Here is a 27684-nt window from a genome sequence, read left to right as displayed (position 1 = left end):
CAGTGTTATATTGAATGTTAATGATGTTGATGTTGCCTGCTTTACATATAGTCTTACAACAGGGGAATAAAGTTATCAATGGTTCTTTTTATCTAAAAATAATGATGTATGCTAAACACCTTTAGCACACACCCCTACAGAAAATAGTAGATATCAGTAAAGGGGACACCAACTTAATTGACACAAGCAATATCAGCCCATAACGCCCCTCATATCGTCTTAAAACACCAATCAAATGAGATTTTGTAGAAGAACAAATCATTCTGATTCACGTATTTTTTCAAAATTATTATTGACGTGTATGTACGTTTCTTTAAAAACACACAAATTGTGCCACTCGGATGTTTAATAGATTTTGGGCAGGGTAAATTACACCGTTAGAATATATTCATAGGGATATTATTTTGCATTGTAATGTGTATATGTCTTTTTATACCTTGTAAAGTGATATGATTATGATTTTATGGAATCCATGTAAAACAGATTTGAATTTATTGTATAAACAATTATAAACAAGCATTACAATTTGTTCCTAAAACAATATAAAAAGCATTATACCTAAATCAGTACCAATTAGTAGTTTCAAACTTTTTTTTAATTCTATGAGTAAAATTTAAATGAAATATTATCATTAAAATGTGATTACATTAAAGTTAATCATTTGAACATTGCTATGTGTCCTTTTTACAACAATTTGTTGAAAAAAAGTATGAATTTTTCACATTAATCATTTTGCCTCAAAAGAGGTACCCTATTTTTATCAGTCGGCATAGGATCTATTTTTAGAACAAGAAAAATCGAGTCTTTACAGGGAGCTCCTGTGTCTATGGAGACACACTAACGTTATAATTTCATAGATAAAATGTCAATTCAAAACAACCCGTGTTGAATTTGATATGCATCTTTATACTTGATATATGTTTGTTTTCATTGTGTATTGTCTGTTTTATAAACATAAATTAAATTCTTTTGATAAGTGTTGTAGGGGTCCGAAAAAGTGATCATCTTGAATTTAAAAAGTATACATTATATTTCAATAAAAATATATCTTCAATGTACCTCCCTAGATACAGACACATATATATTGTAGGAGTTAATAGTTTTTGAGGCCCATTTTAATAATTAGGTGTCCTCTTTTAAAAGTTACAACATTAATAAAAAAGCTTAGACATTTTTTTCAACAAATGGTTGTAGAGAGGACACTTTATATTAATATTTTTTTTATCAAAATAAGTCTGTAGCTGTGCAGTTTGAGGGATGTTCCGATAGATTTATCCAAGTACTGAAGAACTGACGGGAGTTGATTTTGTCGATGTTTATTTTAAAATCAACGATATGTTATTTTGCATGACGAGCGCATGTAGTTTTTAATTTGAATTACGCACATTTTTATAATATAAATGTTTGGAATTTTTCGACAAGAATGTCGAGAAACTCCCATATGAATCATGTTAAATAATATTTAAAGATAAAATTAAATCAATCAAACTATGTATCAGTAATAGAAATATTTCTCGAAAATTGTATGGATCCAAGCAATTTTGAACTCTAGTCTCGTTCAACCAAACGCTCGGCTGACTCCGTAATTATCCGACAAGGATTTACGGAAACAGCCGAGCGTCGAGTTGAGCGAGACTATATTGAATTCTGGCGTAGGAATACATACGACTACCAAAAATATTTAAATTGTTCGTACCATTTAAAATCTGACTATTTTCAAGGTATCTATACTACTATATTAAAATAATAGACTCGAATTTTTGGTCTTTAATACCGAGAAATCGTAAGAATTCGGCCATTTGTTTTATATATTTTAAACATCATTGGTACTTGAAGATTACCAATTTGTTTTTATTTTTTCTCAGTTAAGCTTCGTTAATTAATAATCAACGAAAATTCCTCAAAAAATCCCGGAAATCATCTGGATTTTTTGGATTTTACAATCTTGCACTTGTGCAATACATTCACGCTAACGGGATCTTCAGTTTATGTTTCCACATTCGCAGCACAGTTAAGGCCGCCAATAAACTCCGTTCAGACAAAAAGTACGGGAGATGTGCATTATGACATCACAGTATATTACAAACCTCGAAAGTACTTATTAATCTATTTATTAGTAAAATTAACTTATACTAATCTTTTAATTAAAAACAACAAATGCTATTACTTACAATTTTGATGTCCGTTATATCGTACACACTGAAAAATAAGCGAGATGTCGTTCTCGCTGTACTACAAAATATGACGTCATATGCTTCAAAATGACGCATTAAGTTAAATCATTGAAGGCTATCGTGCAGTTTTATAGCGAAGAAAAATAAATGTCATACATTAACGAAAAAGTATAAATGAATATTTTGTTTAAAATTATTATTAGTAGAATGCTACCTATTTAGTCTTATTTTCATTTTGTTAAAAGTATGCATCGTATAAAGAAGCCACCTCGGTTTGTATAAAATATCGTATATCTAAAATCTGAGTACCTAAATAGACACTTAATTGCAAGGGCATACACTTACCTGATCCCGACAAACTTTTACATGTGAATTTGAAATATGCTATGTAACTTAAAAACTTCTACGATCCTTGTAAAATCTTACAAATTAATTATTTTTCAATGAAATTAACCCTGTGACCTTCAAAATTATTCAACATATGCATTATAAATTACGGTTTCTACTAATAAATATTCTTATCTTAAAAAGTTCGCACCGTTTTTCAAAATCTACGATATAACATCAAGTTATTTCATAATTCAGTTGTGAATTTTGACATGATTATGCCCTTGCAATATTGAATTTTTTAAATGACCTCAAAACCACAAAAAAATCTGCTTGTACCATGCGACTGCCATATCACGTGACCACTATGAACATAAAATATTGTACTGTTATATATATATTTTAGAAATATATTGCATTTGCGTGACTGTTATTGATTTTAAAAAGGACATGACAGTTTAACTAAAGTATACGTGTTTTCATCACAAAAATGTGCCCATATTTTTATTGACTGCCTTAACTGTACTGCGTTATCACATCTGCATGATGGTAATACAAATACGGGTAAATTTTCATTGGACTTTTGCTATATATTCTGTTCATATATATTAATGATTTCTTATGAGAGAAAGTATAAAATAACAAATACACATTTCAACTAAGTACTTACTTTTGTCTTCGTTGTGACAAACAAATATTTGATTACATGCAAAAAAGTCACATTATATTTAATAGGAGTAAAGATAGAATATGTTTTATCGTAAAAATGAATAATGTCCTACTGACCCAGTTTTACAAAGAAAATACGTGTACGTTGGTGAAAAGGTGCTGAATTATTCCATTCTATGGATTAAAATTTTTAGTTAAAAGGTATTAGCAGTCTCAAAAAGGTCTGTTGTGATGAATTTGACTGTTATTTTCAAGGCAACTTCAATACTTTTCTCCAACATCGTTCCGGAGCGATTCTGCAATTTTCCGCTACATTACTGGTATAAGGGAGGCATTCTGACTGTGGTGAGGGCCTTTCCCGAGACACAGTTAGATTATTGAAACTAAGGAAAGTGAAGTGAAATTAATAGCATTATAAATGTCAATAATAAGGTATGTTGATGTACCTATTTCGTAAATGTCAATATGCAATGTCAACCCGTGCACGCACGGGTAGAGTCTAGTTTATGAATAATATACTTTGAAAAAACAGTGCTTTAGCATACATTACATCGAATTTATCAATTATTTTCAAGAACTAAGTCTTGTCAGCAGCAATGAGTTGTGCTGAGGTCCAAACACTGTTTCAGTTTCGGTTTGTCTGAGTAACTGCATAGGAGAGTTGATTAAAATCAACTCCCAATCAAAGTACTGAAAGTACTGAAAAGCGCTAACCTAGCTTGGTTCTAAGAAAATTTACTGTGTGCAAGCGTAGGCGGAAATGAGCCTTATTGAAATGTTGGTTTATATTTAATGAATATCAATTTAAAGTATCGAAGGCCAGATTTCTTTAAATATATGTTACTTTCTTAAGATGATGTGAATTAAAGCTGAAAACGACTTGTATATGGATACTTGCCTGAAAAAAGATATGTTAAAATCACAAATTATACCTTTTGAACAGTTATTTATCACAGTTTTTGACATTTTCTTGCAAAGAATCGATTTTATTTTTCTATATTTTAGCTTCTGAATACGCACTATATTTTTTCATCACTGCATAGCATCCCGTGCTGATGTACGTAAGCCATGCGAACCAATCGTATCTACTCGGCCATTTCCGTCACCCAGATAACTGGTTCCCTATACCTCTTACCAGTTTTAATGATGTATATTTCTGCTCATAGAGGGCAGTTATTCCTTGCACCGGAAATAGAAGTCTAACGACAATAAAGCGCTGAGCTATGCTTAGCGCTTTAAAAAGGCGTTGTCATGTTTTTCTTGTATGCATACTTTTCAAACAAAATGACATGCAGGATCTCATATTTTTTGCTTTTGTATCCTTTTGCACCATCTTTGGCCAGGGCTGAAACAAGCCAGTTCAAGAAATGTTTACATTCTTATCCTTAGGTGTACATGATGGCCACATATCCCCCTTAAATAAAGTTTTTTAATTGGTTATGTTAACTGTAGTAAACGTAGCTTTAGTTATAAACAAGACAACATATCAATATCCTTAATCTGCATCGGATTCCTTTATGTTTCAAAACAATTATTCTAATGTTATTCCTCATTGCAAATTTTTTGGCAGTCTTTTGAAAAAAAAATGTATACTTAATATATTCTACTTCATATACTTCATATACTTAATATTTCTCTTTTTTGTATAAAATAAGACGAATTACGGATGTAGCGGAATACATCAGCTTGTCCGTAGGACTATGAAATATCTGATTTGACTGTACTGTCTTTTGTACAATGTCTTTCATAACATTTGCTTACATTTTTCCCATTCCAATTTTCATTTTACTTAAACATTTGGATTAATATCAGATACATTAATCGACTGTTTGGTCGCAAATGGACCACCATAAATGAGAATCTATATTTGAACACACTTTCAATGAAAAGTATAAACATGTGCTATAAGGATTTAATCAATATATTTCTTTTCTGTCCCAAAATTCCTGACACATCAAATACACATTTAGTTAGCTAATACTTTCAATCCATGATCGGTGGTCAAACCATTTTTACAATGAGCATTTATTCAAATTCCCGATATGTAAATCACTTCAACGCGTTGTTAAAATTTAAGAGTAAAAAAGCTTCCTTTCATTATTGTTTGAGAGTTTTTTACTCGATATTTCATTCCTATTATTTAAGGTTTCTACAAAAGGAATTCGTCTTTTATAAACATAAAAAATAGGTACGAGGAAAAATTAAAATTCATTTAGTAAAACGGATTTTTAAAGACCTTTTAATTCCGATTTTGTTTTAAGATGCAATACAAATGTACGTGAATTTACAAGTGTTCTTTTTTCGATTTTTGTTGATTTTTGGCAAACATTTATTCTCAGCTTTTTAGAAATGCCAAATAAGAATGTAAAAAAAGTTTTATCAAATGAGTTTAGATGTTTTACAGCTGTATCGTACGATGGCTCCGTTATTACAGTATCAACAAAAAATCCATACAAAGCAACTTTTGTAGAAAGTAAAGGATTTTCGCCTATTTACACATGTAGAATTCGTCTCCTTTAAATCTTAGAAATATTAAAAGTAAATAGAATAATTTGTTATGCCTCACAAAAAACAAACCAACATTCATCATTGGAATGTTTAGAAACCCGTTTGGTTACTTTCCCCGAAAGATTAGGTTTTTTTAACGTGCATGTTATGCATCGATTGTTAACAAAGCCAACTTCAGAAATATGTGAACAAAATGTATAAAGGGTTATTTCTGAGGTGCCAAAACATTATAACCTTTATTTACAGTGATGCCAAAGTCATAATAAAATTATAGCCGCATCGACGTCAAAGGTGAATTTTAATATGAAGCAAAAATTACACGATACTCTGTTGTGTCCTTTGTTTTTTTTAAAACAAATTTGTGTACATCATTAATGGCTTAATTGACTGTGAAACCTTCTGCAGTGTCTTTTTTTATACACATACTTATCATAACATTGTTTAAATGTGGTCACAAAGTTTGATGTCAAATCGGACCAAGCAGCTTTAACAAGTTGATGGATGTATATGCAAATATACAGAGTAAACCTATATAAAAAATAGTATCGATTGTGTTCTTTTAAAACATCTAAATATAGGGGGGGGGGTGGAGGTAAAATATACCAAAACACGAATTATTTGAATACTTTATAATTTGGGCATAACTTATCTTTGTAGACCAGAACAGACCGTCACGTGACGATGTTCCACTACACCACTTGGTCAGACCATGGAGTCGCTGATCCTCTAAGTTTGGTTGTGTTCCATCGTCACGTGATCAGAGCTACCGCTAACTCTGCTGGGAAGTACACAGTGGTACACTGCAGGTAACAATGTGGGGGATTCATGCGTCTCAACATGAGATAAAAACAAGTATTCCTTTTAAAGGATTGATCGGCAATAATGATATATTGATAGCTAGAAGCAATCAACATGATCAGTTTGATGTAAAATAATTAAAAAAGTATTGTAATTTTACAAAATTGGAAAAATTTGAATCTGCATGTAAACCATAATTTCATCATTATAAACCGTCAGCAAAGATTTTGAAATAAATTTGGGGAAAGCCGTTCGTAAACTCCTTGTCTAGTTTTACATTTTTAACGTAATAATTAAATGTTATAGTATCTTCTTAATTCTACTTCAGAATACTGAGTAGGGCTCTTTAAAGAGCATTAACACGTATACAAAGAAAGAGTTGTATTAAAACAATTTAATGCGACTGAAAAACATTGAAAGCCATCATAACTTGCTATTGAGGTCGTATTATAACGTAACCTTGTTTATAAATCAAGTCGTCATCCTAGCTACTATTATGCAACATCAATAGATCGAGATCAGTTCATGGAGCATCTTCTTATGATTGAGGTCAGTTCATCGAGGTCAACTGAATTACTGAATGAATCTTTCGATCGAAATTCTTACGCGTAAGACAAAAAGTGCATTCTTGAATTAACAGGTCGAACTGTATTTTATGTATGTTTGCATCTCTAAAGGTTAACGATTTTAAATAAAACTGAGTAAAATGTTATATAAATACTAAACCAAATTTTAAGTTTTTATAAGAACTACTTATGCAAGCGGAATGTGTGCGCACGTGGAAGCATTTGCCGGATGCCTCATATGGCCACAACAGTGATCGGCCGAAGTCGATCACAATAATTACCACCACCTTTAAAATAAAAAATAATATCCTCTTCTAAGAGACAAACCGAAATACTTAGCATTTTTATTAACATTTTACTGGTCAAATTAAATTTGCCCATCATTGAAGACAATAATACATATACCTAACGACCACTGATTTTTTTTTCTTGGGGTGGGTGATGGGTTGGGGTGGTATGATACATCTTACAGTGATTGAGCACATATTTCATAGTTAACAACGACTAATAGGATTGATAAAGTCTTATACAAATTTCAGACACTTAAAGCTGACAAATATTTTTATACGAAATACTGCGTATGTTGTGTCAAAATGTTCATGTTAAAGGTTTTGGTTGTTTTATTATCAACCAAATGTTCTTATCAAAATTTGAGTTCCATCACCAATCAATGTTGTAGAGTTTTCAAGAAACTGAAAAGTTAAGTTTACAAGAAAAAAAATCTTAAAAAATAGTCATTGTTTGATCTGATTTTAGTGCAGGAGTTGGTAGGACCGGAACGTACATTGCCTTAGACGCCCTCTACCGAGAAGGGGAAAGAACTGGTAAAATCAATGTACCGATGTACGTCAGAACAATGCGGAAGGACAGAATGAACATGATTCAGGGAGATGTAGGGTGCTTTTATTAATTAAAATATATACAAACATTTTACAGTTTTACCTCACTTTAAGGTAACACACCAACAAACAACAAGTGTTTTTTATTATACTTTCAAGTTAAATATCGAATTCTGTTTGGTTCAAACGCAGTTTATAATCTGTTTTTTTTTATACTTTCATGTTAAATGCTGAAGTCTGATTGGTTAAGACGCAGTTGATAATCCGTTATATTACCCTCAGCGTTAGCAACACATTTAGCAACGGGTAACACAGCGAATTGTTACATGCGCGTAAATCATGCGCGTACGATTCGCCATTAATAACCGCCATAAGTAAATTTCGCTTCTATTACTGTGCATTTATGTTAAAATTGAGAAGGAATTAAAAACATTATTATTTATGGTCGTTAATGGCATTGAAAAAAAATAAACCTAAATATCATTTTGATACATTTTCTCTACAACCTTTTTTTTTCAATTTGATATTGAAGAAAAAAAGCAGGCAGGTTATGATTTCCTTCTAAATAATATCCTCAATCCAGGTTTTATTTAATTTGCTGATTGTTTACAGAATGTTAGTTTCCTTAAAAAAATAAAGCATGTTATGTAATCAAGGTTTCGTATTGAAATTTAACATCTTGATTGGAAGAAAATTTAGTATAATAAATCTTATTTGAAATCAAGGAAATGACATTTGACTTAGAGGAAATAATTTTCACTCTTTCAAAGCACTCTATTGTCTTTGTTTATATAAAGTTATTAAAAACAAATCTTCCTTTAAGGTTTTTTCACGAGTCTCTTCCTTGATCAGCATGTTTTCCTCGTGACAAATATTTCGCCCAATACGTCGGATCATGTTTTACAAAACACAACCTAAACGAATTTACAAACTTCATCAAACATTTATTTTTAAAAATGTATACCGTTTAACATAATGATATTTAATACAAGTACATTTAGATTATTTAAAATCTTCATAAAACAATCATTATACTTATTTTAGTGGGTTTAAAATGCATTTCTGAAATAATAAGTATGTTGTTTTAAAAAACACAACCTGAACAAAATTACAACCTCGACAAAATTATTTTTAAATGTTGAGCGTTTCACGTAATGATATGTTATACAAGTACATTTAGATTTTTTTTTTTAATTTTCTTGATATATATTATTATACCTACATGCATCTATATTATAACTTTATTTTCTCTAAGGACCAGTACAGGTTGGTATATCTAGCACTTCGAGACGCCTTCAGTGGTAGGTCCAAATGTTTAAAAACAGAAAAGTTTCTGAGTTACTACCAAGAACATTCCTGTTATACCAATTGTGGAGATGTAGAACAGAAGAAATTATATTCTTCCGATCTAGAGGTAGATACACCTGAACATCGGAATTAAGATTTACACTTGGATTTTGTTGTTGTTGTTGTTATAGTGTTTATTACTAACTCATTTGTTACTCTTTTGTTCAACATCAAGTTGATCAATAAGCATAACATATTGCAATTTTGTAGGAGTTACTGTCTTTGAGAAAAGAGTATACACAACAAGATTACATATCTGGTCGGGCTCAGATATCGGCTAACTACACAGAGAGCGTACTTCCTGGTAAGGAATATCAAACCAATACGTCAACGAAATATATCATATTTACACATGAATTTGTATCGGTGAAAACAATCAAAAAAGTGTTTATCTAAGAATGAATTCAATTTCATTTGTCAAACTTTTACTAATTATAATTTTTACACTTTTGTATATCGTAGTTGAAGAGTTCTTGTGTCATCTGTCCTACATAAAGGGTCATAATACATACTACAACGCAGTTCTTCTCCAGGTAGAATAGAATAAATATATACACGTTTGATTTTGACATAATGATTTTGATATTATGAGGTTGATTTTAAGTTGACCTTTTAAATTTTTCCTATAAACAAAAATTCCTTTCAAATTCAATATATAGTAATTCTTATTAAAAAAAAAACATCTTTTACGCAAGGCAAGTCAAATGAAGTGTCTGTCATAAACAAATGAAGTTGAATTTTACTCTGATACAATATATTTTTGTCAATTTATATGTTTTATACAGTCGTTTCTTGAGAAAGACTCTCTTATCAGTGCCCAGCATCCCCTACTAGACAACACCGAGGACTTCCTCAGACTGGTCAAGGACTTTGACGCCCGTGTTGTCGTTTTCTTGTGTCCACTCAAGGACATAGAATCTGTATGGGAAATCTTGTCTTTGTTTAACATCATTTATCTACTTATTAATTATCTATATATCTATTGATCTTTATATCTGTAAACCTCAAATTCGGAACATGCTGTATTTTGTTTACAGACATCCAAATGGTATCCATCATCGGAGGGCCAAACAAAATTTGATGGAATGTTCTACATTAAGAACCTATCCTCCACTAAAGCCGCAAACGTCACAATCAACAGATTAAATATACAGCCAACGGTATATATTTTTAAAGGAAAACTTAAGTAAAGTATTGAAAAAAGGAATAACAGCTTTCATACAACAACTTTATTTCAGTAACAACTAAATATACGATCATTCAAATAATTTAGATATCTTAAGGAATGGTGCAGCAACGTACATTATTATTATTCAAACATACTAAAGCATTTATGTTTTTATTTTGTTCAGGGGTTTAACCAAATGGACATAACTGTTTTGGAATGCCCAAAATGGAGAGAAAAACAGAAAACTTCTGATAAAAGAATTCTTTTGGATGTAATCAAGGCTGTCAAAACTGAAAAGACGAACGAAAAGGGACGGGTTCTAGTTCTGTCGAGGTAATACTGAGCGTTTAAAGTGTTATGATCGAATGGGGTACTTCCCTAAAAAAACCCTGTTACTTACATTAAGAACAAAACAATCATATAACAGAATTTAGAAATGAAAAGCGATTTTCCAATTTATATCAAAATGTATTAGAATAATATTGTGACCTTAGAATTAGATGTTATTTTACGCAATGCATTATTATAAGGTAAATGAGCGTATACAGTATTTGTAAGGAATAAAGAATCATTCTTTGTGTAAAATGAGGTGATAATTTTGGTCGGGGCGTGATCAAATCCAATAAAGCTCGAAGGGCGTACTGATAAGTTTGTTCACGCACCGACGGAAATTATTACATCATAATATTCAAACAGTGGTATTCTATTGCTTATATCTATTATTTTCAATTTCTACACTTTAAAACTAAATTTCAAATTACCAATTTTTCATGTACCGCATGCTATGTATTGCTACGAAGCGTACCCAATGCCGTTTATCCGTTATGCTATAATACACGCACATGTTGTGTCGCTCATCTTTCATGAAAATATTGGGCTATGTGGTTCAAAAGTTGATTCGTAATGCAATCACAGTTGAAAATGTAAATATTACCAAATAACAAGTAGTTTAAATAAAAATTTTCAAACATAATTTCATATATTATCCACATAAAACATCATGCATTTTAGGAAGTATCAATCATATAGGGGATACAGGTGTGCTATTATTCTTTTGAACAAATCAACATAAAGCTTTATATTTTGTTTACAATAAAGTGACGGAGCTACACGCTGTGGTCCATTCTTTGTTGTGTACAACGTGTTAGAACAGATCTCTGTGGACAGAGAGGTGGACATCTTTACAGCTGTACGTCAGATCCAGATACGTCGACCAGAGTGTGTGTCCACTGTGGTAAGCGGGGTTTTTTTTGTTTTTGTTTTTTTGTTTTTTTATTTTTTCTTAACTATTTAGTTAAACAATCATGGAAAATAGCCGACACTTATTACTTTAAAATATGTTATCTTTTAAACAAGTTAACTGTTGTTACGATTTTGTACGTTGTTGAAAGCAAAGATATATGTTAAATGTTGATCATAGGTGATTTTTACAACATTAGTAACATGCACGTATTGTATACAGTCAAATATACATGTATGCATGTATCACAGTATCTGGTGAATAATTGGAATGTTTTTCTTTTTTAAAGGAGGAATACCAGCTTTGTCATGACGCCGTGGCAGAGTATCTCCTGAATGACTGTGTATATGGAAATTGTTGAAGATACATAATGGAACACAAAACAATTGTAACCTTTGAAAACTTTAGTTTTTACAAAAATATTTTCTTTTTTTGTACAAATATGATCACTTTTTTTTGGCTGATATAAAAATGTTATTGTCTTTTGCATGTATATGTAAATGTTTCGTTCTTAAACTGTAGACTCATTTATATTGATTTTGTGGTTTTGTTTATAAGAAAAGCAATTTTTATTTTACTTTAAAACTAATTTCAATTTCCTACTTTGATACTGAGTTTAACTATTGATTTAACTATGTGTAACTAACTAATTGTTGAAGATACATGATTGAACACTAAACAATTGTAACCTTTGAAAACTTTAGTTTTTACAAAAACATTTTCTTTTCTTTTAGTACAAATACGATCACTTTTATTTTGGCTGATATGAAAATTTTATTGTCTTTTGTATGTATATGTAAATGTTTCGATCCTAAAACTGTAGTCTGCATTTATATTGATTTTGTGGTTTTGTTTATAAGAAAAGCAATTTATTTTTTAACTTTGAAACCTCTTTCCATTTCCTACTTTGATATTGAGTTTAACTTTTGATTTAACTATGTGTTACCCACTAACTATTTGTGATGTGTTTTTTGTGATGTGTTTTTCCTGTTCTCGTGCTTTAATTTGGACATTATGCATGTTTAGAACTAATTTGTAATCTGGTTTTGTGTTATGTATAATTATAAAATGTTAAAACAAACCTTGAATCATTGTTACTGTTTATAAAACTGATCAATCCGATTAAGTAGGTATTAAAAAGATACAAAAGGTAACCAATTATTTTTTCCAATTATCTTATAAAATGTTCTGGTTCTTTTTGAAAACGGAAGTATGTAATCAGCATCTAGACCGTTGGCATTTCAGAGTCCTTCAGCAGTACATAAATGTAAGAAGCAATCCTTAGCATTTTAAACAATTCACGAAACATTTAAGTTGAACTTCCTTATTTAATATCTCTGTACTTCTAAATTTGTTAGTAAACTTGTCTGATATATGTACATGGATATACAATGCTGTTTAGTAACATCATGGTTTTATATTCCTATCAACATTTTTCAAAAATGATGTTTTTTGCAGATTATTTTAGTGTTTTACTGAAGTCATTTTCTTTGTACAACGACATGTGATGCTTTCGATTTCGTTTGGGTTTTTATCTTATTAAAATATTTCATTGTAATTTTTTTTCTTTTCGTACAAAAGATGAATTGTTTCCCAAAAGTATGATATACATGCATATTATATGTTTATGTTTATGTGTACATACGTATATGCTAAATAATGACCATCGATTAACTAGTTGACTGGTTCATTTAATAGATAGTTTATTTTTCAGTAACGTGGCATGATCTATTGCTTTGTGAATGATAAGGCTAATTTTTGTCATATGTTTATTTTGTTTGTTTGTTGATCTTCTATTTATCAAATTGCATTTAAGCCTTATCACTAATTTTTTTATCAGTTCATCATTCCCATTTTTTTCACTTAAAACATTCTCTAATAGAGAAAGTTTGCAGCAAAACAAAACAAACAAAATCCAAACAAAAACAAAACACTGCACATAAACGTATGAACTAGTTTATTTCAAAACAATCATCTAAGAATTTTTTAATTAATTCAAAAAAGATATTAAAGAATCTAAAGTAATAAAATCAACAAGGATGAACGGAAAGTTCCAAGATAAAAAACTTAATTGTAGAATCATTTTGTTTCTGTTCTGAGCAGCTCGTCACATGGTTTACTTTGAGTCAAAAGTGAGCAATGAGTTAAAGAACAACATTTAAATTGATTTAACATAACGCATATAAATTGTTGGCACGTTTTATTTGCATTTTTACTGTTGATTTCAAATTCAATAAACTTTATCTAGTTTTGCACAATTTGCAATGTGTGTCAGTTGCTAAACATTTAAGGTAAGGTTTGCGGCTTGCATTTTTTAGAGGTTGTACCAAAGTTACATACCATTTTATTCACTATACTAAAGTTTTTTTTCTCATGAAATTCAAAAGATATTTTGCCCGTCCCGTTTTATAATTACAAAAGGTCAAAGTTCATGATTTCCAATTTTCATTTTGATGAAATGTAAACATTTTCGTGAAAATATGTACATTTTATATGCGACTATTATGGGGGTTATTTATGCTTAAATTGTTCGAAAATAATATCACTATTAATATCATGATTCACTTTTATTAATTTCTAATGAACTATCTAAAAATAGAATAAAATACAACAAAAGTCTTAATTTTGGACTACTATTATGTAAAAGAAAACATCTTATATGGAACCTATCCAAGTCCACCGATTTTAGGAAAAGTGTATCTTAGAGTATGTGTAATCTGATGTTTCTAAAACACTATTCAAAACCATATGATGCGGATTTCGTTTTCGTGGAAATTGATAAAATGCTTGTGTCCTTTTATTTTTTCATTGAACTAAAAAAAAAAACCCGCGAAAGAAAAAACTGAAATCAATTATGACGTCATATAAATTTGACGTCATAACTGAAATAAACGGTAGTTGGTGTTACGTCACAATGAAAATGTGTGAGTTATCTCCCTGTAACCGCAAACCTTACCTTAAATGAATCTGTTTACATTTTGATTCGTTATCATTTACTGTTCAAAACCTTACATTAAAATGCTGGCTGTTCGTAAGGAAGATATGGCATAAATAATAAAATTATGAAATATGAAAAATTATATCATAAGAATTAATTTAGTTCATTTCACTATCATGCCCAACAAAATTTGTAGTATGTTTGTGATTGTTTTTGTAGACGATGATAGATAATGTCTGTTTTTCACAAACATACTTTGACGTAAGTGAACGTTGTGGAAATGTGTTTTAACAATCGCTTTACGAGCTTAATGCTAAATCTCTAAATCTAAATGCATTAGGTATATTTTCGTATGACTACAAACAAAATTCTGTAATATACAATTAAGAAGATTAACAGCAAAAACTTTATTTTTGGTTAAATATGAACAATGACAATACACAGGTCTCAAAGTTTACTAACGAGTATAACACATTTAATTGTAAAAGATTAAAAAAATAAGTACATATGGTGAATACGAATATTAATACACAGTGATAATACATTATAAATAAAACCACTGGCAATACCTTACCACTTGATCTACGGACTGTAACCCCGGAAGAATCAAATATTTTTAATATTAAGCATTGACTGTCAAAACTAAGAGCGAAACAAAAGGAATTATTTCTTTATTCCAATATAAGTTTGATTTTTTTCATAAATCGGGCACCACACCTAACAAAATTAAACTTCCGGGTAATCGGGTAATGTGGAATTTACAAAAAAAATGAACATTCTTGCCTTTAAAACATATTTAGCGGGTTTTCTTGTGGCAGCATATGGTAAGGACCATTACTAAAAATTATTTTTACACTGTACGCAGGTGAAATTTGCATCATTTGAGTTTGAGTTCTGTTTAAAGAAGATTTAAATTTATTTTTGTTAAAGTAGGTATTTTACGGAAGCTTATTCGGGTCTGCTCGATGAAAAATTAAATCTATTGCGTTAAACGCAAACGTTGCCGTTTTTAAACGCAACAGTTGTGGCATTGTAACGCAATTTGTTGTGTTTATTTGCAATATATTTTTTAAACGCAGACGATGGCGATTTAACGCAAACAATTTTGCGTTTAAACACAAATCTATTATGATGTTTAATTTCTGCAAAATGAAAACAATAGTTTTTTTGTGATTAAACGCAATGAATAATTTTTTTTTAATTTCACGCAATATACTTTACATTTTCACAATTTTTTGTGTATATTTTTTGTTCTCAATTTGATAAATGCAATGGAATCCATCTTCCCAAGTCAAAACTTTTCTGATCCGTTCTGCTCCACATAGACTCTTGATCGAATAGGCAGAGTTTGAAAAGGTTAGAAACCTCGCAAACTGGCTGTTGCATAATAGTTTGCATGATCCAACAAGAGGCACACGGGCCACATAGCTCACCTTCTTATATTTATAATCAAGTCCCTTTTCTAACAGGATGATTTTATAGTCATAATACATTCAGCATTGCAGTTATCAAAACCACCCTTAACAATTGTTTGTATACATGTTATAAACCTCCATCAAACCCTGAATCATATCACATTCAGCATTGCAGTTCTCAAAAAGACCCTTAACAATTTTTATATACAGGATATAAACCTACATAGAACTCTGAACCCCTTGTGAGGCCCAATAATTGTCCAGAGGACACAGTTTCAACAATTTTAAAGAATCAGCAATATATAAAAATGCTTGCATATTAGATGCATACTGTATCATCATCTTTTAATATTTAAATAAGCTTATCATCGTTACCTATCCTATCGCATTTGTAAAGTTCTGTCATTTTAATTGCAAAAGTTATTTTTTTCATTTGTCAGACTTGCACTATTGAGTTGACCCCATATTGACCCTGTATAAACAATTTCTTATTAAATTTGTGCATTACATGTAAGTAAGTGTACTAGACACTTCTCAATTTTATATGAGTTATAATAGGAAGGAAGGAGTATTTCTTTCTTAATGTATTATAATGCATCAAATACAATGTAGGTCTTGACCTTATGTGACTGTTCTGGTCATGAAGCGATGAGGAAAATACAAAATATCTGCTAATGCCATTATGATGCATCAAATGGTGTAAAGAACATTAATGACCCCCAGGTGCTGTCTTTAACCCCCCCCCCCCCCCCTTGCCTTTATAACATAGGAAATGATGATACACTGTATATTTTGTTAACTTAATTCTGAGATCTGAGATCCTCATCCCTAAACCATTTAATTTATTCTTGCTCTTTGTGTCATTGCGCGTAAAATTGTATATATAGTATGCCCCCTTGGAGACACCCTGACATTCTAGAACTAGAAATAATAAAGTATTTTATCTTATTCATATGTTACAAAAGTGTTTGATCCATATGGGTAATTCCTAGGAGACTTTAATTACAATTGCCCCAAATAGGCGAATACACATGCAAATAACATTTTCTTTATTAATCTTAAAAATTTAATTAAGCAATTTCCAAAGTGTTAATGTGCATCAGGAGAGAAAAAGCAATCAAGAAATGATTTAAAAGTTGCTACTGCACACATGTAAGAATGTATTAAGAAGACTGAATTTTTAGAACCAGGTTAGATTGGGGGGGGGGGGGGGGTTATGTGGAGTAAAAACATTTATAATTTGAATCATTTATTGTTATTAATTAGTTATTGATCCCAAGGTAGAAAAATGACCTCTGATCATATCTCAATAGATCATTTGTCAATTACGGAAGGTGTAATGTAATTTTTTTAAGAATAACATTTTTCACCAGTTTTCAAAAGTTTTTAGACACCCAAATTATATTTTGATTTTAATAGATCATTAGAATTAGACAATTAAGGGGGGAAGGGAAACAGTTTATATTTGAGTTTGTTTGGGGGTTGGGGTTCCAAGTCAGATATTTGACAATTTTTTAATGTAATTAAAATAAGACTAAGCCATACTACAGTCATGAACATGAATAGTATAGAATAAAAAACAAAGTAATACATGTATACATAGGAAGTATTTCAATTCATAGATGATTGATCTATATCTGGGTTCTTAAATTGAATCATACATGTATATCATGTACATATTATATTATTGTTTTTTTGTTCAAGGCATTTCAAATGGTATGTAGGTCATGATCCCAAGTGCTCTTCCTGAAATTATCAAATATCATAAAAACCATTGAGATCCCCACCTTAATCCAAAGATATTTTTCCTCCTTAGGTCATGGCGCATCAGATCATTATGGCATGTAAGTCATGACCCTAAGGGGTCATCCTGACCCTCTTAGAATCAGAAATTGTCAATTATCTTTAAATTATTGATGTTTGATGATCCTATCTCTATTTAATCTTTATTATTAAGACTTATTGTTTTTGTATGGTTCTTAAAACATGTTTCATTATTCTTCGTCTTCTTCTTTTTCTTCTTTCCCGCTCCGAACTTATTTTTCAGAGATGGCAGAACAGAATTGTACAAAACTCTAGGAAATGATAGGCCTGCATATCTAGTTGTGCACCCTGGTTTGATTTTTCTCATTTTGGTTTCGACAACCACTTTTCGGTCGGGGGGGGGGGGGTCAAAAGGGTGTAGAGTCTAACATTGAACTTTGTAGGACGAATCGTAGACTCTATGACTCTATTGTAAATGGTAACTTGAAAACGGACAAAGATAATAATATAGGGTTTTCATAATCATATATTGACTGTTACAGGCAATATATAGGGTTTATTAGATCTGACCCCCGGGGTCATCTCCACCCCCCAGGAATTTGAAATTACCATATATCTCAGAAACTGTTATAATCATTACCCCTTAACCATATATATTCATGTTTCTGATGTCAAGGGGCATCAAATGTTATGTAGGGCAGGGCCCTGTGGATGGTCCTGACCCCCTCAAACAGCAAGTCCCTTAATATTTTCAAAACAGTTGAGATATTCACCCTTAAACCATATATATTCTTGTTCCTTGTGTCAAGGGGCATCAAACGGTATGTAGGTCATGGGCCCCGGGGGTGGTCATGACCCTCTAACAGGAAGTGCACGAATATCTCGAAAACGGTGGAGATCCCCACCCCTTACGCAGGACAGATAAGGCAACACATCGTTTTGATATGCTAATGAAGGGATAATGAGTTATGACGTCATAATATACGCCCCGCCTCTGTATTACCATATATAGAATATATACCGAAAACAGCAGTTTAAGCATAAAATACGGCTGATTTAATACTTCATAAGCAAAATATAACTACGAATCACTCATGTGTGTTTTTATAAGTTTACAACAATCAGAATATACGAAGAATTTCCATAACGCATCTGTCGTATGGGTGTGAATCTGCGTCCCGAAAGTGCTCGTCAGACGATGTAAACACGTGTAGCTGGTATTCCCGATGATGGCGATCTTTTGATGATTTATCAGGTATGTAGATTAGATATACAGTGTATTTGTAATATACCAGATAGCTCAATAACTATTTTATTGTGATTTTATACTTTTGATGCATTTCTGATCGACTTAATGTGTTGTTTTGTTCAAAACATGAGGAGAGACTGCATTGTTTACATTTAGGCCTATACAATGTACATTGTACATGTAGCTTTATTGCCAGTCCGTTAAATTGTTGATCATTTTCACCAATCGACACGAATCAGTTCATAGTACCTGTACTGACAATATTTAGCTTTACACAGCTGTTTGTTTTTATTTCAATTTGTAAGTAAACAATACAACGACTGTGTGAAAACAGATGATTTGATTTTCTGAAAATCAGTACAGTGGAGGCTAAAAGATGCTGATTTCATTTTCTGGAAATTGATGAACAGCTGATCAATAACACCTTTCTACTGTGTTCAAAGTTCTTCCATGACAGTTCATTTATATTGTTTACACATTCATCCAGTTGATATATTAAGATGTTTATGCACATTAATTCTTAATTATTACTATAGTTTGTTTTTAGAACTCAGTATGTTACTACGTCCATAACACTGTTTGAAATCTTGAAATCACCTGGGTTCATACTTATGATGCTGTACTATTGGTAATAAAAAAACCCAAATAATAATAAACAAATGACTGCATGTCTCCATCTGATTTTCTCTAAATGAGGAATCTACATTTATGGTCATATATGGTATTGTTTGTGTAGAATGTGCATATGTAACTTTCAAATAAAATTTGAAGTGTTGGTCATTTTACCCATCCATGCATAATATATTAGGTAGACCTTTCACAAAAATGTTCAAATTACTGTTGACATGTCCTTATATGCATGTGAATTAAATTGTATGACTTCTCATAATTATATTTTGTTATTTGCAGAGTAATTTGAAAAGTGTCACACTGATTTGAAAAAAAAGGCTGGAAGAAAATGTAAGTAAATAACATTCATGTATAAGTTCAATAATTTATCATTGAAATAATGACCAATCTGATTATTCTATGAGACAATTCAATTAGAAAAAGTATGTTCAAGTATGAATGGTTTCATTTAATGTTTTAAAATGATTGATATAAACCTATGTTATTTATAAATCTACAATTTTGAATATTGTTCATCAACAAATCAACAATACATGGTATTTTTTAATTCACACTGACTGCACCAGCATTATATAATATCAATCAATCAAATCAGTTGTGTGAGAGAGAGAGAGAGAGAGAGAGAGAGAGAGAGAAAGAGAGAGAGAGGTGTGTGCATTTTTAAGGTCAGGCCGGGTAAAATAAAGGGGTGCAATTAAACTAATATCATGCACATATCAGGGGTGAGGATGCGAATAATTTCAAATCGATCAAACTGAAAAGCTGTATTTGAATTTGTGCAAAATTAAATGCACATCTAAACATAATGAAATGTTTATTAAGATAAATAAATTCCATTGAATATCAAATTGTAGAAAATCCTCCATTTCAGTCTTTCAGCCATTTTGATAACAAGTTAAACTTACTGAAATATATATAATTTTCATTTTAGCTGGTACCTGCTTTATCTTGAGATTTACAATGATGTTCTTATTGGTGATCATTTACCCGCACCCTTATCCTGGTGTCATATACAAGATGAAATGATGGAAAGAAAAACCTGAACTTTAGAAACAGGAAGACTGTGTTTTTGAAGAGAGAAGAGGACCAGAACTAAGAAGTCATACAATAAACACATTGACATCATAAAAAGAAATTGCAATTTTGAGTTTGCATGCATATGTCAGGTTTAAATGTTGTCACAGAATTTTTTTTCAGAAAGTCCCTTTTAATATCTTCTTGAATTAATAAAACAAATGAACCAAATATAATTGTTTATATATATATATATATAATTTTGTTTGAGAAGTGGAAAGGGGATGGTATGTAAATGGGCGGGAGAGAGAGTCTCTCACATAGGAGAATTCAGACTCATTTAAATTCAATATATTGATGTGAACCAAAAATGGCTTTTGATTGCCTTGTTGTAGGATTTACACACTCTCTTTCCTTTCTCGGTAATGAGAAATGAGCGCTTAGAATTTATTTTGTGAATGAATAGATATGCTAACCCTCCCCCTCTCCTTAATCTTAATCATTCTGCATGTGTTGAAAAAAAATAAAAGTCAATTTTAATGAGTGTTTAAATTACAAGTGAAACATGTGCAATACAAAGATGAATACTGTTGATTGCTTATGGGGGATGGGAAAAGGCCTCATACATGGGCAGATCTACCTGTATAGTCCCCGTGGCAAATTCTAATTTAATTCACAATTTACATAGTAAAACACCATGGTACCTGGCCCCTGGCAAACAGAATAAAGTTACCCCTTTGAACCCCCTCCCCAGAATAACAGACCCAAGCAGTGCTATAGAATATGCAGTCATTGGGCAAAGGCTGCACATAAATAATGAAAAAAAATACTCCATATCTTATTTTTTAATATATATTATGAGAACAATTTAGTTAGTTTATTAATATCAGAGGCTTCATTTGTCTCTGTTGACATCTAATCCCTCAAATAATTGTGTACAATTAGCTCTTATATATTTTTCTCCCATTACTGACAAAATATTAAGAAACCAATAACTCCGCGAATGCGGTTAACCAAGAGAACTGATACACAACGGTTTTTTGTTTACATCCATGATACAACAGAGGAAATGCGGACGATTCATCGTAGCCATCTTTTCTCTTTTGAAATAAATAAAACAGAAGCACTATGTTTAAATAACCATTTACATAATGTACTGTTGAAACATATCCTAAAATTAATTCGGATTATGTGATAAAATGACATCGCGCCTATATCAAAAGAGTTATCGCTCAAAGAGTTACCTCCCCTTTTGGGATCACTTGTGTGTTTGAAATGTGTATTGATTTGAGAGGACTTCTAGATTGAGAAATTAAATGCAAAAGTTCAAGTGCAAGACGGCTATAGATATTATTAAACTTGGTATGATTTTCTTCCCTTTTACGAGTTCTTTATAAAAACTGATGCTCAGTTGTTGAGAGATGAAGGTTTACTTTGTAATTGCAATGAAAATATACAAAAATGCACTATTTTAGGAACAAGTAGCCAGTTTTTAAAGAAATTGTCATAACTAGTAAACTTTACAACTGAATGAGCATTGATTTCTATGATGTATGGATAATTTTGAATATGTTGCCATATTACTTACTCTTAAATTTCTTTGCCTTGCCCTTGAACTTTTTGTCTCATTTTAGCATTGACGATTTTTGTCTAAAAGACGCCCACGTGACCCTAAAAAGTCACGTGACTGACAAATTTAGACATGGTCAAGTAAAGGAGACCCATATCTTTACAATAACACCCAAAATAGTTTAGAACTATTCATTATGCAGAAATGAATAGACAAAAGCAAAACGACCTCCTTTTTCTGCTGTTTAAAAGCAAAATGTTGCCTTAACTGTCCTGCGTAACCATATACATTCTTGATCCTTAAAGGGCATCAACAGGTATGTAGGTAATGGGCCTCAGGGTTAAATTTAATTTTTCAAAACCGCAATGCACATCTATGGAACAGTTCCTATCATATCCCAAGACATGATGTGTCTATCCATTAAATCATAAAAGGAGTCTAGGATCTATGTTTTTTTTTAAGTGATAAACGTCAATTTTCTGGTACTTTTTGAGTCCCTGGATGAAATTTAAATTTTTAAAACCTTACTGCACATCTATAGAAGAGTCCCTATCATATCCCAAGATATGATGTGTCTATCCATTAAATCATAAGAGGAGCTCTTAGATCTATGTTTTTTTTTTAGTGATAAACGTCATTTTTCTGCTACTAATTGACTCCCTGGATGAAATTTAAATTTTTAAAACTTTATTGCACATCTATAGGACAGCCGCAATTATATCCCAAGAGATGACGTAGCTACTCCAAAAGTTGTAAGAGGAGTTCTGGGAACCATACTTTTTTCGCAAAAAACATCATTTTTTGTTGCCCACTGATCCCCTTAATAAAAAAAATTCTGGAACATGATCACATCTCAATATGACACCCCCAATCATATTCTAGAAGATTATTTGGCTACTGCCAAAAAAATGACGTTTTTGAAACCAGTTTTTTGTTAAAAAACAAAAAACAAAAAACAAAAACGTCAATTTTCAGCCATTTAATGACCCCCAGGACAAAATTGAAAATTCCGAAACCTTATTGCGCATCTATACGATGCCCTAAAACATATTCCAAAAGATGATTTGTCTACTGTTGAAAATGTATGAGGAGTTCGAGGAAGAAGGTTTTTTGTGAAAAAAACATCATTTTTTACCAATTATTTGACCCCCAGGACTAACAGAGAATTTTTGAAACCTTTTTACAAAACAACATGATACCCCAAATCAAACTCCAAGAGTTCATTTTGCTGGTTTATTAGATGTTAGAGCAGTTTGAGAAAGTAAAACGTGACAGACGGACGGACGGACGGAACAGGGTAACAACAATATACCCGAACTTTCTTTAGAAAGTGCGGGTGTAATAAGACACATTGAATTATTATTAATGAATTGACCGAGTTTATGGACACTTTTATACATATTTTTATTGATATCGTCGATTGAAAAAATGGTTCGAGGTTCAAATATTTAACATCCTAACTAAAATTAACTGTTGCAAAATTATGCTCCTTAAAAAACTCGTGCAATATTTTGTCAATATACTTTCAGCTTGACAATGAGATGATCTAGGCTACAAGTGTAAACAGTGTATTTCGCCGCTTAGCAACATTAAATTGCAAACCCGAAGTATATAGATTATTTCTGAGATAAAGAGTACCATGTGGTGTTAAAATATATCAGATGTAAACTAAAATGACCAGAGTGCATAATATGCATTCCAAGTTCTCTTTTAAGGTATTCACTACACCGAGACTTATACTTTTTAAAACACCACGTCACAAGATGGCGATTTAAATGTGTTGTTAAACTGTTTGTATCAATCGATTGAGATGAATATCGTAATAGCTCAGTGGTTAAAGTATTAGGCTTGTGAACCACAGGTCATGAGTTCGAATCCGCCTGTGCCTTTTGTTCATGTTTACTGAGTGAACATTTTGAAAATATCATTTTTTATCTAAAATTGCACATTTGTTCGCCTATTTGACACATGTACTTATTATCCATCATGCAATCTATCATAATCAAGTAATTTTCTGCTGATTTGAAAAGCTATTTCAGGGTGTAGTGAGGCACCTTAAGTTGGAACTACATTTTTGTGCTGTCACTTAACTTAATAATGTTTTAAAACATTTTGTACAAAAGTTTATGAATGCGTATGATTATTCATGTGTGAATGGATTGATTTCATTTGATGATTTAATTTCGGTCTGAGGAAACAATATCGAATGCAATTAGAAATAAAGGAGTGGGCACAATAAGAAAAGAAAAGAAATGTCAAACATCACATACGATAGACAGATTGATGGATGATTGAAGCAAAATGTAAGAATGTCGTAACTATACGAACCTATTATTTAGGTCTGAATAAAATTTAATCAATTTACAGTTTTATAAATTTTGCAATTAAACGCAAATGTTTTTTCGATTAAACATGAATTACAACGTTAAACTCACAAATTATTTTATTTTATCGCTTATAAATTACTTTTGCTTTAGGAAATGGTTTCCGTTGTACTTATTTGCATGTACCTATATTTTAATATTGCAGTCTTAAAATTCAACTTGAGCTCTTTTTGCTTGATTTTTTTTTCTTCAAAATGATATTACATGTTTTTACTAACTGTTTTTCTCACATAAAAACGTAATAGCTGTATTCTTTAATTTTTTTTTAAGATGATTTATCTTACCATAAATTTGCCACCCAATCAACGACTCCCCCTGGTAGTGAGACGCTGTATGGCGCAGGCAATGCCGTGGATAGAAATACACTAACATGTATAAGGACAACAGACATAGGACGTAACGCTGATGAAAAGACAGTGTGGTGGAAAGTGGATTTGGGTGGTGTGTACAGCATTTACAGCATCAACATTATCTTTAAAAATTACGACGGTCTTGGTAAGTGTTTAATATAGTCTAAATATTTTATTGAGTATGATTTTTAGAATAAATTCAAATCAATTTGCTTTCATGCATATCTACAAAACTCTAATAATTTGTCAACTAAGACAGTTACAAACGCAACGGAATGAGTTTTTAATGGATTCAAAAATAAGTTCGCTTCGTTTTGTGCGGGGGTACATGTCTGTCTGTCTGTCTGTCTGTCTGTCTGTAAGCCTTTTTTATTGTGACATTTGTAACAGAACCAGTTGGTCAATTTCAACAAAAAATAACAAAAAGCATTCTTGAAAAAAGGGAATTGAAATCAGTTAAAATAAATGGCCACGCCTTTTTTTAAGAGAGAAATTTTGAATTACTAAAAACACGTTGGCAAATTTAAATAATAATTGCGCAAGAAATACTTAATAAGCATCCTCTTGTTGTGTAGATTGAAACTGATGAAGTCATTGTTGCTGATGTAAGGCTAGTACCACGACGGGGTTTGGTTGTTTACATAGAGAAAATAAATCAAACTAACTATTGCGTTTAAACCTTTAAATGTTGTGTTTAAAGGCAATAATCATTGAATTTAATCGTAAAATGTTTAATGGATTAAGGTTCATCTAATCAGGGGTCTAATTTATGCGGTTAGATAATAAAAAATGAAAAACGTCAATCAGTATTCGACTAAGGGAAACATTTTATTCACTGATAAGGTCGTTCTATCGACCATGGAACATGGAACGAAACGATGAGTACAATCAAGATTGCATTAAAATGTATACGCATACAATTGATATCAAGCAATTGAAATTAAAAACTTGTCCCGGAATGCCTAATTATTGACGAGAGTGACAAATTAATTTTTATAATAAAATTTTGAAGTTATTATTTGGACATTTTACTAAGAAATTGTACATAAGAATTTTGATAACGCTTTTTTCATTGACGCTTGAAAAATGATGGACCGAAAGAACTCATTTAGATTTTGTCTGCTTAACAACTCTAGTTTTCTTGGTAAGGTCAAACGTGTCTATTTTCTTGGAGAAAACATAAAAGCTTGTCGATTTAAAGTAAATAATCAAATCAATAAATTAATTCATGAGGACAATCACTTGCTTTTCCGATGATTATTTTTTAGGGACTAGACAACAATCAAACTTCACAACTACTAATAGCAATGCACAATAGTATACAACAGTCAGCATAATAATAACAATAGTAATTTGTTTTGCATGTGCTATGAGTAAAAAGTAGTTAGAGTTTCAAAAAGAGTGCACGAGTGTCCGTTTCGTGTCCTGTGTATCAAACCCTGACTACGTTTTAGGCATGGACATGAACAACAAAACACAATTACATGAAAATCAAATAATACAATACACATGATACACTATTACATGATACAATATTGTATTATTTTAGATATAACAATATTGTTTTTATCATCATACATTGTGGTGTCACATAATGCATTATCGTTTCATATAATACAATATCCTATAATATATTGTGGTATTGAACATTATTAGTACATTGATTTTATAATAACAAATCACATGATGCAATTTCACATCATATTTGAAGATACAATCTCGTAGCGTATAAAAAATATATTGATTTATTACATGCTAATTTTAATGGATATCACTAATGGAATAAATTTCTGATTTTACATTGTGTGTTCAAGATTTTGCCTTGTATCTTTTTTTCTGGTGCTAGTAAAATGATGAATTTGGTATTAATTTTTAATATCTAATAAAGCGTTTTAGATGAACATGGCTTGGTGTCAGAAAATCTGTTTTTTAGTGGAAAGTGACAGTGTTCATCTTAATTAACCTAAAATAGTGCATTTTTTCCTTCCTCTTCTTTTTTAGATTTTTTATCTCATTTGAACTCTCTAACACAATCAAAAATAAATTGGCTGGGTTTTTTTGTAGCTTATAAGAAACAAGTTTCATCGCCATATTCTCCAGGGGACTGGATATGTTTTTAAGTCATTCCTCTGACTATATTTAGATTTAACTAGTATATTTGGTATAAATGCAAGTACACACCATTTAGCTTTACAATAAGTCCTACAGTTATCCAAATCGGATATATGCAATACTTCTGAAAACAAATATCAGTGATACACTTTTTGAAACATAGAAAGTTAGAATAAACTAAACAGATGAAAGTTAACATACATGTAATCTGAACAAGAATATTTACCGTTTTCTCAAAGAGCTATCACAATGGCGTGAAAGAAAGTTATATCAGATGCATTCAATGTTAAATTACAGCGTGCAATTGTAATGGAAGAAACTGTTACATTGTAGCGTCTGAACATGTTTTTCTTCTAAAAAATATAAATCACCAGAAAAACTTTATTAGTAAGTTAAAACATTTAACAACACTCAAAACACTATACGCATGTCATCATTAAAGTTATTATATCCTTTAATAAAATATTTTATAGAGAATAGACAACGTGGCCGTTTTGCTGGATTTTCTCTGTATGTATCAAAAACTGGTGACTTATTAGGGTCTACTCTCTGTTACAAAGACGTCCCACACTTACCGCCCCTGAACTTTTCAACAGTTTGTATAGAACATGGACGATACGTC

General features: G+C 31.2%; 1 protein-coding gene and 1 long non-coding RNA gene across 5 annotated transcripts in view; both read left to right on the top strand.

Moving 5' to 3' along the window:
* LOC105332272 (receptor-type tyrosine-protein phosphatase epsilon) overlaps nt 1-27684 on the top strand; it is a 106345-nt gene that overhangs the window by 29030 nt on the left and 49631 nt on the right. For 2 of the 4 annotated variants that reach the window (XM_066082354.1, XM_066082367.1), the window contains exons 18-25: nt 6336-6484; nt 7799-7934; nt 9137-9295; nt 9439-9532; nt 9691-9761; nt 10014-10148; nt 10266-10388; nt 10581-10729. In XM_066082354.1, the coding sequence (XP_065938426.1) occupies nt 6336-6484; nt 7799-7934; nt 9137-9295; nt 9439-9532; nt 9691-9761; nt 10014-10148; nt 10266-10388; nt 10581-10729 (1016 nt within the window). Of the gene's footprint in view, nt 1-6335; nt 6485-7798; nt 7935-9136; nt 9296-9438; nt 9533-9690; nt 9762-10013; nt 10149-10265; nt 10389-10580; nt 10730-11494; nt 11631-11925; nt 13067-27684 lie in introns of those variants that run through there. The other 2 variants (XM_066082359.1, XM_066082373.1) reach the window with 2 other exon arrangements.
* LOC117683875 (uncharacterized) lies at nt 18668-20870 on the top strand. The gene is made up of 3 exons (XR_010713246.1): nt 18668-19008; nt 19912-19962; nt 20564-20870. It is a non-coding gene; the product is annotated as an uncharacterized lncRNA (long non-coding RNA).

The sequence above is a fragment of the Magallana gigas genome, chromosome 1 (genome assembly GCF_963853765.1).
Source record: "Magallana gigas chromosome 1, xbMagGiga1.1, whole genome shotgun sequence".
Taxonomy (NCBI): Eukaryota; Metazoa; Mollusca; class Bivalvia; order Ostreida; family Ostreidae; genus Magallana; species Magallana gigas.
This window is presented reverse-complemented; position numbering and strand designations above follow the sequence as displayed.